At 41.2% G+C, this 12,269-nt stretch overlaps 1 protein-coding gene and 1 non-coding gene across 2 annotated transcripts; one reads left to right on the top strand and one right to left on the bottom strand.

The window, feature by feature from the left end:
- The first annotated feature begins 2,174 nt into the window (after positions 1-2,174).
- Positions 2,175-3,100, top strand: LOC123454805 (synaptosomal-associated protein 23-like). Its single transcript, XM_045134217.1, has 2 exons — positions 2,175-2,833; positions 3,075-3,100. Exons 1-2 carry the CDS (start codon positions 2,200-2,202, stop codon positions 3,098-3,100), a joined length of 660 nt encoding a protein of 219 aa, XP_044990152.1. The 5' UTR covers positions 2,175-2,199.
- A 5,656-nt stretch (positions 3,101-8,756) lies between these two features.
- On the bottom strand, positions 8,757-8,947 carry LOC123454988. Its single transcript, XR_006633623.1, has one exon. It is a non-coding gene; the product is annotated as a U2 spliceosomal RNA (small nuclear RNA).
- Between the last annotated feature and the right edge of the window lie 3,322 nt (positions 8,948-12,269).

The following is a 12,269-nucleotide window of genomic DNA, read 5'->3' as shown; positions in this document are numbered from 1 at the left end:
GGCAATATGTATCCTTGTCTCTCTTGCTGTTCCCCCCCCTTTTGGTTTTTTGAGGTAGGGTCTTGATCTAGCCTAGGCTAACCTAAAATTCACTATGTAGTCTCAGGTTTGCCTTGAATTCCGTGGGATCCTCCTACCTCTGCCTCCTGAGTGCTGGGTTTCAAGGCATGTGCCACCACACCAGGCTTGTCTCTCTTTTCAATGCTGCCACATTGAGTAAGTTTCCTTTTCCTGATTTTCATTATTCATTTTTCTCTTTTCCTTGTCTTACTGGGGACAGGAGACTGAGCTTGGTATACTAGGACTGCCAGGGCATGAGCTCTGACCCTAAAATTTAAATACTTACTAGTCATTTGTATTTCTTCTTTTGAGAACTACCTAGTCATTTGCCCACTTATTGATAGGATGATTTTTTTAATGTTTTATTTATTTATTAGAGAGAGTGAATGGGCACACCAGGGCCTCCAGTCACTGCAAATGAACTCCAGTTGCATGCACTACCTTGTGCATCTGGCTTACATGGGTACTAGGGAATTGAACTTGGGTCCTTGGGCTTTGTAAGCAAGCACCTTAACCACTAAGCCATCACTCAGCCTGATAGAATGATTTTTATGGTGTTTAATTTTGATGGTTCTTTATGACTCCTATGTTTGATTTATAGGTGGCAAAGTTTTCTCTTTTCTTCTTGCCCCAGCCAGCAGGGAGTTGAACAAGGACTCAAGGAGAAGCTAACCTGGGTGAAAGACAAACAGACACAAGAAGGAGACCATGCTAGGCATTTGTCACAGCCTTGAGAGTTTCTTCTTACATGTAGGTTTATATAGGGTTGTAGGGGGAAGGGGACGTGGTCAGGGCAAGGAGTTGTAGGGGGAAGGGGACATAGTTAGGGCAAAGATCACTGAGTTACTGGTTAAACCACAATGCCTTTGTTTCTTCATTAGCTACCGGCAGGATGGGGGAATGTTTAGCCAGGTGTATGATCCCATTGTTTCTGGTAATTGAATATTAGGTGAGGAAGTAGAAACTTTAACTTGCTATATGGCAGTCTCTGTTAACATGGCTGAGGTTTGGTTCATAGCTCCCAACATCTCCTCCCTTCTTTTATACAAAAAGAGGGGAAGGCCCGCTTTGCAGCGGTGGGCATTAACCAACTGGGGTAGTAGGGACCCGACTCCTCCTGTGGGATGTCTTTTTCCCACAATCTTTGGCCCTTGGTACCTTCTGGGGAGGGGAGGCAGGGCCTATGTGGCCAGAGAGCGAGGCACGGCCTTAGTGATAACAGTTATGGTTCCAACCTCCATGCAAGCCAGGTATACCTCTCAGGGAATTCAGAAGTGGTCAGAAAGGGACCTTCCCTTGCAGTGCTTTGCCTCACACCCACATTGGTGCCCATATCCCACTCACTTTATTGTGAGCTGACATGCATAGGTCTGAATCCTATGCAGCTCCCATAGGAGGGGTAGCTATTTGGCCAAGACAGGTAGACCACAGTGATAGCAGAGGTGTTGAGGACAGCAGTATAGCAAATGAGTACAGAATGTAAGATCAAGGGAGAGTGACAGCTGCAGATGGCAGGTCTTCAGTGGCAACGCCTCCATCCGCCAGCTCCAGTCTGTGATAATGGACCTGTAAAGGCTGCATCTTAATGGTTTTAATCTGTTGACATATAAAAGACATGATTTTAATTATAATAATGGGTCCAATTGTGAGTGAGAGGATTAAGATAAGTAGAAGTCCTTTCAGCTTTGTCCTGTTAGGGAAAAAAGGGAGATTCTCTCAGGGAAGTGTTTCTTCCCTGGATATGTGAGATGTCACTGGAGGATCATCAGCTTGTTTTACAAGTCTCTTTGGTAGCCATCTCGCAGCATTTTCTTTGGTTTCAGACATGCATACTGATCCTCAGCCCCAAATGAGTACTGGGTCTGGACCATTCCATTTTAAACTTAAAGGATCTTTCAACATGGCTTTGGCAAAGGTATTTTTTGTATATCTGTGCCAAAAGCAATCAGCTGCTGATTTTCCTTGAGCATCAAGGGTTAAAAAGTTTTGGATAGGCGCAGGCGCAACACGTGCCCTGCGGCCTGGTCGGCTGCGGTCTTGGAGAGACTGAGCTGCAGGCAGGAGGGAGAGCAGTGACCAAAAGAAACCGCTCGAACATCTCCATTTCCACTTCTGTGCCTGGTAGAGTTTTGATTCATCATGGATAATCTGTCACCAGAAGAAATTCAGCTGAGGGCTCACCAAATTACTGATGAGTCTCTGGAAAGTATGAGGAGAATCCTGGGTTTAGCCATTGAGTCTCAGGATGCAGGAATCAAGACCATCACTCTACTGGGAACAATTAAACCGCAAAGAAGAAGGCATGGCCAAATAAATAAGGACATGAGAGAGGCCGAGAAGACTTTGACAGAACTCAACAAGTGCTGTGGACTCTGCGTATGCCCTTGTAATCGAACAAAGAACTTTGAGTCTGGAAAGGCCTATAAGGCAACGTGGGGAGATGGTGGAGGCAATTCACCTAACAGTGTTGTTTCGAAGCAAACAGGCCGAGTCACCAATGGTCAACCTCAGCAGACCTCCACAGGAGCAGCTAGCGGTGGATACATTAAACACATAACTAATGATGCTAAAGAAGATGAGATGGAAGAAAACCTGACTCAAGTGGGCAGTATCCTTGGAAATCTAAAGAACATGGCTCTGAATATGGGCAATGAAATTGATGCTCAAAATCAACAAGTACAGCGGATCACAGAAAAGGCCGACACCAACAAAGATCGTATCGACACTGCCAATACAAGAGCAAAGAAACTCATTGACAGCGAAAGCTGCTGCTGTACTGGTTTTCCAGTTCTTCAGTTTTCTTGCTTCTCTTCCTGTCATCAACTTTTCAGAGTTTGAAATTTTGTTCCCACAGTCTTCTAATGGAAGAGAGTGTGAAAGAAGCACCAGAGGAGTAACAGGCTCCAAACCTTTTTATTTTCTGTGTCTTTTGAGGGTAGACTACTGCTCAGCTTTCGTTAGACTATTTTCTTTGTCATCATGCGCTCTTTGACCGCTACTGTACATCTCCACAGCATCTTCATCCTCTTCACTTCAGTAGGTTCTTTTGCTCTCGAGATTTGGAGGCATTGCCAAAGGTAGCTTTGGAAGTGGCTTTCTGATTAGTTTGGTAAAGGACAAGAATAAGGAGTGAGATGGTTATCACCTCAGCAAAAACCCACTCCCCCACCCCAACACAGAGTTACATGGCCACAATAATGATCTAGTTGGGTTATTTTATCTTATTTTTATTTTTATTTTGAAGTCAGGTCTCACTGTAGCCCAGGCTGACCTGGAATTCCCTATGTAGTCTCAGGCTGGCCTCTACCTCACAGCAATCCTTCTACCTCGGCCTCCTGAGTTCTGGAATTAAAGGCATGCATCACCACGCCCAGCTATTTTTTACATTAAGTTACAGTTTTTGTCACGTAAGGCTAATGCTTTGTTTTGGAGCTTTTATACATAATATTTTTTGTGATACATTGTTATTTTACAATCTCTGCTCCAAAGAGAATAGAATGGGTTTTCTTAAAGTAAACTTAATTTCTTAAATCTCAGTGATTCATATATATATATATATATACACATACATAGATTCTGTGATCCTATTACATATTGCACATTCAGGAACTTTGTACAATGAGTACCTTTTTATGTTCACATTTTTAGTAGTTTTATTGCCTCATTATAGGTCTGTTAACCTAATAAAATTATCTGAAGAAAAACTGTAAATAATTCCTAAGTATAACATGAGAATTTCTAAAGCAGGATTAAAGAAGTTTGGAAAGAGTATATCACGTGAATTCAGATTTACCTCAATGCTACAGAGTAGATTTAGATAGGAAAAAGGAAACTTAATTTTGGTCTCAGTTAGAAAAATAGATTACTTTTTTTTTAATTTAATTTATTAGTTTTCTTTTCAGCAAATACAGGCAGTTTGGTACCATTGTTTAGGCTCATCCATGATCTACCCCCTCCCATTGGACCCTCCTTGTTGATGTAAATGGGTCGTGCATTGTGGAGTTAGCCCACAGTTATTGGTACAATAAATGTCTCTGCATATCATGACCCAACATGTGACTCTGACATTCTTTCCACCCCCTCTTCCACAAAATTTCCCTGAGCCATGTTGGGTTCATTTTTGGTCTGCTTCAGTGATGAGGTGTTTGGGGCCTCTGAGGCTGTGGCTCTCTGATTTGGTAGGCATTGATTTTTCTCTGTGTTGGTCTCCTTCCCCATTGTGCTGGTATCCAGTTCATCAGGAAAACAGCACTGTTGCTTGTTTTGCCAATTTTCCTTAGTTTCAGCCGGGGCCCTTTTGAGGTATGATGGGGTGGCTCTCTCCTTAGGATCTGCATCTATCTGAAAAAGAGAAGCAGCTTCTCCAATGGAGAGTAAGCACCAGGACAAATGAGATAACCCTTACTTTTTAAATAGAGAGTTTAATAGGTGTAGGCCCTCTTGTAGCCCATGATCGATATTGATATTGATATTAATATTGATATTGATATTGATATTGATATTGATATTGGAGAGTGGGCTTATGTTTGGATATGGTTCTGACTTGTTTCCCAGCTCCAGCTATGGGTCCTGTACCACTGAGGGGATCAGTTAGCCAAATCAAGAGCAGTTGGTTCCCCACCATGTCTGTATGCCACTATTGCACTTGTGTGGGCATCACAACAGGTTATTTGTTGCTAAGTAGGTTAGACCATGAGTTGCTTGGACAGATATTGGTCATTTCCCCCAGTCGCCCATGTAGCACCTTCTGGCACTAGACACGCTGACTGTCTGGGGACTGACTCTTTCCTGGCTTCCAGCCATGCCATTCCATTTTACGTGTCAGCTGCGTATGGAGTCTTCAGCAATAGGGTCTTACCACTGGCCTTTGATGGGTCATCAAGTACTCTGACAGAAGTCTGTCATTGTTTTGGGAAACCTTGTAGGTTTCTCTGATCAAAAGCTCATTGTGGATGATAGCCCCAAGCTGAAAGTGGGGGTTACAGGTCAGTGCCCACTAAGAAATTGAGGAAAAACATAACTAATATACAAGAGTTAGAGGGGGGGGGAGAGGGGAGAGGGGGAGAAGGAGGGAGGGAAGATGTAGAAGATTTAGGTTAGTCTTGATCCTACCCTCTCCACTGTCTTGTGGTTCAGGTGTTTCCTGTAAGGGTCTAGTGAAGGTTCAGCCATTTGGTCTGTCTTTTAGGAAGTAGAATTTTATGGTACCATTGCCGTTTAGGTTCAGATTACTGTTTTCCACCCTTCGATGCCCTCTCCGCCCTCCCCATCCATCCTATTGTCTAGTCCATGAGGTGCTTGGTAGGTATGTAAGGTATCTTGGGTAGATTCAGGTTAGGTGTTGTAGATGAGTGAGACTGTGTCGATTTTTTTTTTTTTTTGTGATTGGGTAAGTTCACTGAGAATGATCTGTTCCATATTCAGCCATTTTTCCTTAAATTTCTTTGTGTCATTTTTTCTTACTGCTGTATAGAATTCCATTGTGTAGATATACCACATCTTTGTTATCCATTCTTCTACTGATGGACATCTGGGTTGATTCTAGCTCTTAGCTATTACAAATTGAGCCACTACAAACATGGTTGAGCAAATCTCTCTGGCCTGTGGTTTGAAGGTTTTAGGGTAGATGCCCAGTAAGAGTATAACTGGGTCTGTTGGTATTTCTATAGTCAGCTTTTTCAGGAGTCTCCATATTGCTTTCCAAAGTGGTTGAACCATCCTACATTCCCACCAACAGTGAATGAGTGTTCCTGCTTCTCCACATCCTCGCCAGCATTTATTTTCATTTGATTTTTTGATGTTGGCTATCCTTATTGGGGTAATTGCAAGATTACTTTTTTTATGTACTATTATACATTTGAAACTACAACTTATTATGTAGTATTAGACATTTGAAACTACAATTTATTGTTACTAATTTTTTAAAAAATTCTGCCTTTGGCTTAATTATTGGTGATTATTACAGTCATCCTCTTTGCCTTGTGTGTTGAAGTATGTCTAGAATTGGGTTTATATAGATCCTGAACAGTGTTATCAAAGTTGAATTGTTATTTGTCACCTTTCTTTAAAAACTAGCATCTGTACACGCCGGAGTTATCAAAGTAGTTTGCTGTGACTAATAACCACTGCTTGATTCTCATAATTAAATTTTGTAATTTTTCAAATAGGAAAAAAAAAGTTTAGGATAAACAGTGTATTATGAAGAATATTTCTTGGAGAGCCTTTTATGGGATATAAATCCCCCGTTTTTAGCTTTGGAGGGTAAATGGACCCGGAAGAGGGGCCCCTCCTGCCAGAACACCCCAGTGAGTGTAAAGTCAGTGGCACTAATGACCAGGAGAAGAGGCTATTTATAAGAGATAAAAGTGACCCTTTGGCTCAGATTTGTAGCCTCCACTATCTTTAGGGCCTCTAAAATTTACCACAGGTAAACTAAATGTAAAATGCTGACAATTCTCAGGGTGTAAGGGAAAAAGTAATCTTTTAGGTCAATAACGATTTTATAATATCCTGCAGGAATTGCCACTGGAGTGGGGAGGCCTGGTTGTCGGGCCCTCATAGGGACCATGGCCTTATTCATTTTTCTAAGGTCCTGGAGCAATCTCCACTTTAAGGGTAATTCAGAAACACTCCACTGTGGGGGCCTCTGGCTTCCGACCACCTGTTTAGATAAACCTATCATTTTAAAAGTTTTAAAGTACCATTGTTTGCTCAGCCCATCACAATGGAGATTACCTTATCCTCAGTGTTTTTTGACCCAGCAGGTTTCTCTGTTTTAGATTCTCCTTCTTTTTTTTTTTTTTCAATTTTTTTTTATTATTTATTTGAGAGCGACAGACACAGAGAGAAAGACAGATAGAGAGAGAGAGAGAGAATGGGCGCGCCAGGGCTTCCAGCCACTGCAAACGAACTCCAGACGCGTGCGCCCCCTTGTGCATCTGGCTAACGTGGGACCTGGGGAACTGAGCCTCGAACCGGGGTCCTTAGGCTTCACAGGCAAGCGCTTAACCGCTAAGCCATCTCTCCAGCCCTCTCCTTCTTTTTTCTTATCAGTCTCTGGCCATCAGCAGACAAAATTCAGGGAGAACTAGGATAAAGTCTGAGAGAGCCAGGGACATGTCCTACAGTGTATAGCTCAGACCTCTGTGTGAACATTTACTTCATTAAACACTTGAAGAAAAAAGGCAATGGGCATAAAAGAAGCAGAAGGCAAACTCCCACAGCTGTAAAGCTGCCTACCCAGGAACTTAGAGAGTCCCAACCAGGCAACATAGACTTAATTGTAGTAAATAAATCATTAGCAGCCTTAGTAGCATCAAAGTCAAGATGACTGTTTTGTATAGTTAGAATTTTTGAATGTAAGTTAACCAAATCTAACAAAATGTTATCATGGTGCCAAAATTGAGACAGTTACTTTACATACAATAGAGTAGAATTCGGTCTTTTTTAAGCCAAAACAGCCCTTGATAAATTTTTGAAAGAAAAAACATTATTTGACAACCAATGATTTTGGCTTAAACTTGATAGCTATTGATTTTATGTACCACAGAAATTTTTATTAACATAAAACAATTTTATGTTTTATCCATGACTTAAATTTGATAAAGTTTAAGTAAGCTATTCCAACAAATCCCAGGAAGATAAAAGTTATTATTACTGAAATTAAATCACTTAAACCTAAGTGATTAAACCTAGTTATGACCATTCAATAAAATTAGCATAAATAAGACAGAAGCTATCTGTAAAGACACAATGTCTTTAGGTATGAGTACTTTACCTTTGGAAATTAAACATTTCTATGTGAGCCTTTATCTTTAGAATAGTTAAAACCTTGATGAAAAGAGGACCCTAATTTACTTTACTGAGAGAGTCTTAAAGCCACTTTTATAGCCCTTAAATCATAACAAATTAGCATAAGTGACCTGACTCAGTTTATCTATTTAATATTTTGTCTAGTGAGAGACTTTATCTAACAGATGTGACTTTAGGAGTTCATAAGAGATGAACTAAAGAGAACCACAGTTATATGCTGTATTTCTTTTTCCTTGTCAGAGACAATTGGCCATTTTTGTCTCTAGTCAGAGTCTGGGGGACACATGGCTTAAACTTGCATGGGGTTTGAGATAAAGGGGGTTCCACCTGTTTTGTTTTGTTTGTTTGTTTGTTTTTCAGAGTCCAGCTTTCCATGAAAGCAAGAACAAAATGAAATTACAGAGCAGAGAGATAAGCATCCTGACATTTCTTTCCTATTTCAAAGTTGTTTGTTTTTACATAGCAAATTTAACCATTTGCAAAACACAAGGTGATAGACTCTTGTCTATGTTTAACCTGGTTAAACCTCTAATTACTTCTGTACTTATGACTTTGTGACCCACCTAACATAGGCATCACCTGTGGCTAATGCAAGATGAATTTAGATTAAGACTATGTCCCTATGTAAAACTTTTAGAGTATCCTTAAGAGTCTGTAAACAGTTGAAGAATCTCTAACTTTAGGCATGGTGTTTAGGTTTAGCCTGAAAATTCTTTCCTACATATGCACATCTTTATCCACATACTTTAACATTCTCAGTACCACTCAAAAGCATTTTTAACAAGCATTCTATGTCCCAACATTGAAAAATTCTTTCCCAGTTCCTTTAATCAATTTATCTCACCCCATCATTATTTATCTTTTCTTTTTTTTTTATTCCCCCGAGGGGGTGCACCGTTCCTGGAAGTACTGCAATACCAGGTCAATGCGTGGAGTGGACGGAGTAAGCTCCTATTCCAACTCCGAGCTACAAAAATCTATTTAATATATTGTCCTCGGATAGAGGACGTATCAGATAGTAAACTAATAAGAACAGATACTACACTTGATCTTAGCCAAAAAGCCGAGAAGTGATTATCTTTTTTATAAAGCTATTAAAAAATTACACCAAATTGATTAATCCTATTACTAAAAAGAAAGCAGTCTTAATACAATTTTAGATCATTAATACCAATAACACACTTGGAAATGATTTTATTAGGACTCACTAAGGCAAATTGTGTTGTTATATTGAGGCAGGCTGGCTCAGAAGTCAGATCAGTTGCCTCCTCCTTTTAAGTAACAGGACATTACAATCTTTTTTTTTTAAATATATGACAAATTATAAGTTACCTCTTTAGAGGAAGTTTTGTTGTTTTTAATAATCCTCTATGTAAGGTGAACTTGATCTAGAATAAATATCTGGCAAATTTACTCCTGTAAAAGACATTGAACTTTTCCTTTTTAATTTCTATGCTTAGGTCTTTGATTTCCTTGAATGGTTTTCTAGAAGAGAAAGGAATGTCACCTGCATCCATCTCATCTCTTTAGCTACAAACAGTCACAAACATGACATGTCTAGCAAGCACAATGAGCACACGTAAACACACACACACACACACACACACACACAAAGAACAAATCCTCGTGATAAAATCAAAAACTTGCTTACAGAACTTGAAACAATCATAATTCCTTATGCTTTTAAAATATCTTTTACTATGGCAATTAGCTCCTTTTTACTCTTTGTTAAATCTTTTTTGTTTTTCTTTAACCCGTGTTCCTTGTGCCTTGAGAGAAGTGTTAAGCCTTTCAACAATTTATGCTTACTTAGGGTCTGTCCCATGATAGAAAAGGAAAGAGGAGAAACGGCAAGACCAGAGGGCAACGTTCCCAGTTGGAGAACTGGTATGGGGGGGGGGTCCTCCGATGGGCCTGACCGCAATTTTAAGAACTGGCAGCCACTGTAAGAGCAGTTACTGGCTGTTGCGTACCCAGTTTTGTTGATAGGAAGAGAGGCTAGATAGGAGGTCTTTGCCAACGCCCAAACAGGCTGTTGGGATTTGCACAGGGAGCTAGGGGCCTTCAGCCAATGCCAGAGGGTAGCCCTGGCCAAGAGGCTTCAGTTGCCCTGTCGCTGTGTTGCAATTCCACGCGATGGCACCGACCAAAGGTAGAAGGAGGAAAAGAAGTGCAAAAAGGAAGTCCCGCAGTTCTTGTGCCTTGAAAAACAAAAGACTCAATAGTCCTTTCTTTAATTGCCTAAAATTTGTCGCTTGCCTCAAACGGATCAGTTTTGCAGGCGGGCTTTTCTGCGTCGATCGTGGTGCGGGTCTGTTTTACAGGTGAATTGCCTGTAGTGACCTCTATGCAGACCTTCACTCACCCCTCTGGTGGGGTGGCGCTCTAATGGCTGGGACGGCCGTCCACTCCAGCGACGCCCAGGTCACACTTCGTACCTTGGGCCCCACGTTCTTGGGCGCCACTTGCCCCGGCCAGCGGGGAGTTGAACAAGGACTCAAGGAGAAGCTAACCTGGGTGAAAGACAAACAGACACAAGAAGGAGACCATGCTAGGCATTTGTCATGGCCTCGAGAGTTTCTTCTTACATGTAGGTTTATATAGGGTTGAGGGGGAAGGGGACGTGGTCAGGGCAAGGAGTTGTAGGGGGAAGGGGACATAGTTAGGGCAAAGATCACTGAGTTACTGGTTAAACCACAATGCCTTTGTTTCTTCATTAGCTACTGGCAGGATGGAGGAATGTTTGGCCAGGTGTACGATCCCATTGCTTCTGGTAGTTGAATATTAGGTGAGGAAGTAGAAACTTAACTTGTTATATGGCAGTCTTTGTTTGTGGTAGTTGAGTATTAGGTGAGGAAGTAGAAACTTTAACTTGTTATATGGAAGTCTCTGTTAACATGGCCGAGGTTTGGTTCATAGCTCCCAACATCTTCTTGTTCTGTGGGCTGTCTCCTCGCTGGGGTCTTCATTCCCTCTGCTGTGCAAGATGCTTCTGAGTTTCATGTCATCTTGTTTGTCTACCCTTGTGACCATTGCCTTGGCTGCTGGAATCCTTTTTGTGGATGGCAGGCCATTATTAAGAGACTGGAGAAAAGAACAGATTGGGAGCCCCAACAGGGAATTCTGACAAGATTGTTGTGAAAAATCCAAAACCAGAGAAACATCTAAGAAATTCTGTATCATGACACCACAGAGATGTGCAGCCTTGTACCCTGCAATCCCAGTCCCTTTCCAACACCCAACACAGATCAACCAGACCTCAATCATAAGTTGGAAATCAGTGCAAAGACATGTATGCAGTAGCCAGTGTGGACTGCTCTCATTTACATGGTGGGGATTTCTTACAGGGAGACAGTATACAAAATAACTCACCCTAAATGAAAGAATACATCTACAATATTGCATCTTCCCGACCTCATTGCCTTATGCTTACTGGTTTTAATTTTGTTATTGTTGTTGTTATTGTTGCTTGGCTTTTCTGAGGCAGGGTCTCACTCTAGCCCAGGCTGACCTGGAACTCACTATGTAGTCTCAGGGTGGCCTCGAACTCACTTACATCCTATCATGTCTGCCTCCCGAGTGCTGGGATTAAAGGTGTGTGCCACCTCAGCTGGCTTTCAGACTATTCTGTTATTACTGTCTAAATTGCTCTACACTGGAGTATACTAAGAAAATTTCCTTTCTGCTGCATGGTCTAAAAGTTAAATTTACTCACTGCTTGCTAATCTTTTCCCTTGTATAGTGATGGCCAGCCAAGCACACTTTTCAGAAAGTCCTTCTTGCCTGTGCCTATATCTTGGTGTGTTTTTCCTAGGTTTCCCTTTGGTAGTTACAGGTGTTACGTGGACAGCTACCCTTCAGTGAGCTTTTGTGTTGAAAGCCAGTGTAACTATTTAAGATACACCTAGCAAATCCCAACATAGAGACATTCCACTAAATACTTTAGTGGTATCCTCAGAACTGTCTAGGTTATAGAAAAAAAAAATCTATGAAAACTATCACAGAAGTCTAAGAAAACCCAAAGTATCTATGTGGTGTCCTAGAAGATGAAAGAAGACATCACAGAGAAACTAAGAAAACCTAAACACAAAATGGGGGCTGGAGGAATTGCTTAGTGGTTAAGGCCCTTGCCTGCAAAGCCAAAGGATCCAGGTTCAAATCCCCAAGACCCACATTAGACAGCTTCACCAGGGGGCACATACATCTGGAGTTCGTTTGCAGTGGCTGGAGGCCCTAGGGTGCCCATTCTCTCTCTGTCTCTATCTCTCTCTCTCTCCTTTCCCTCCTTCTTTCTTTGCCAAATGAATAAATAAAAATAAAATATTTTTTAAGAAAGAATGGTTGGTGGGAGTTATCTGTTTGCTTTTCATTATTTTTTATGTTTAAATTCAAATTTT

Source organism: Jaculus jaculus, chromosome 14 (genome assembly GCF_020740685.1).
Source record: "Jaculus jaculus isolate mJacJac1 chromosome 14, mJacJac1.mat.Y.cur, whole genome shotgun sequence".
Lineage (NCBI taxonomy): Eukaryota > Metazoa > Chordata > Mammalia > Rodentia > Dipodidae > Jaculus > Jaculus jaculus.
This window is presented reverse-complemented; position numbering and strand designations above follow the sequence as displayed.

What these genes read in the sequence shown, in the direction of transcription:
- LOC123454805 (XM_045134217.1), top strand. Translation starts at nt 2,200, where the DNA reads ATGGATAATCTGTCACCAGAAGAAATTCAGCTGAGGGCTCACCAAATT. An exon ending in TGACAGCGAAAGCTGCTGCT is followed by an intron (nt 2,834 to 3,074) that starts GTACTGGTTTTC and finishes ACATCTCCACAG; the next exon opens with CATCTTCATCCTCTTCACTT.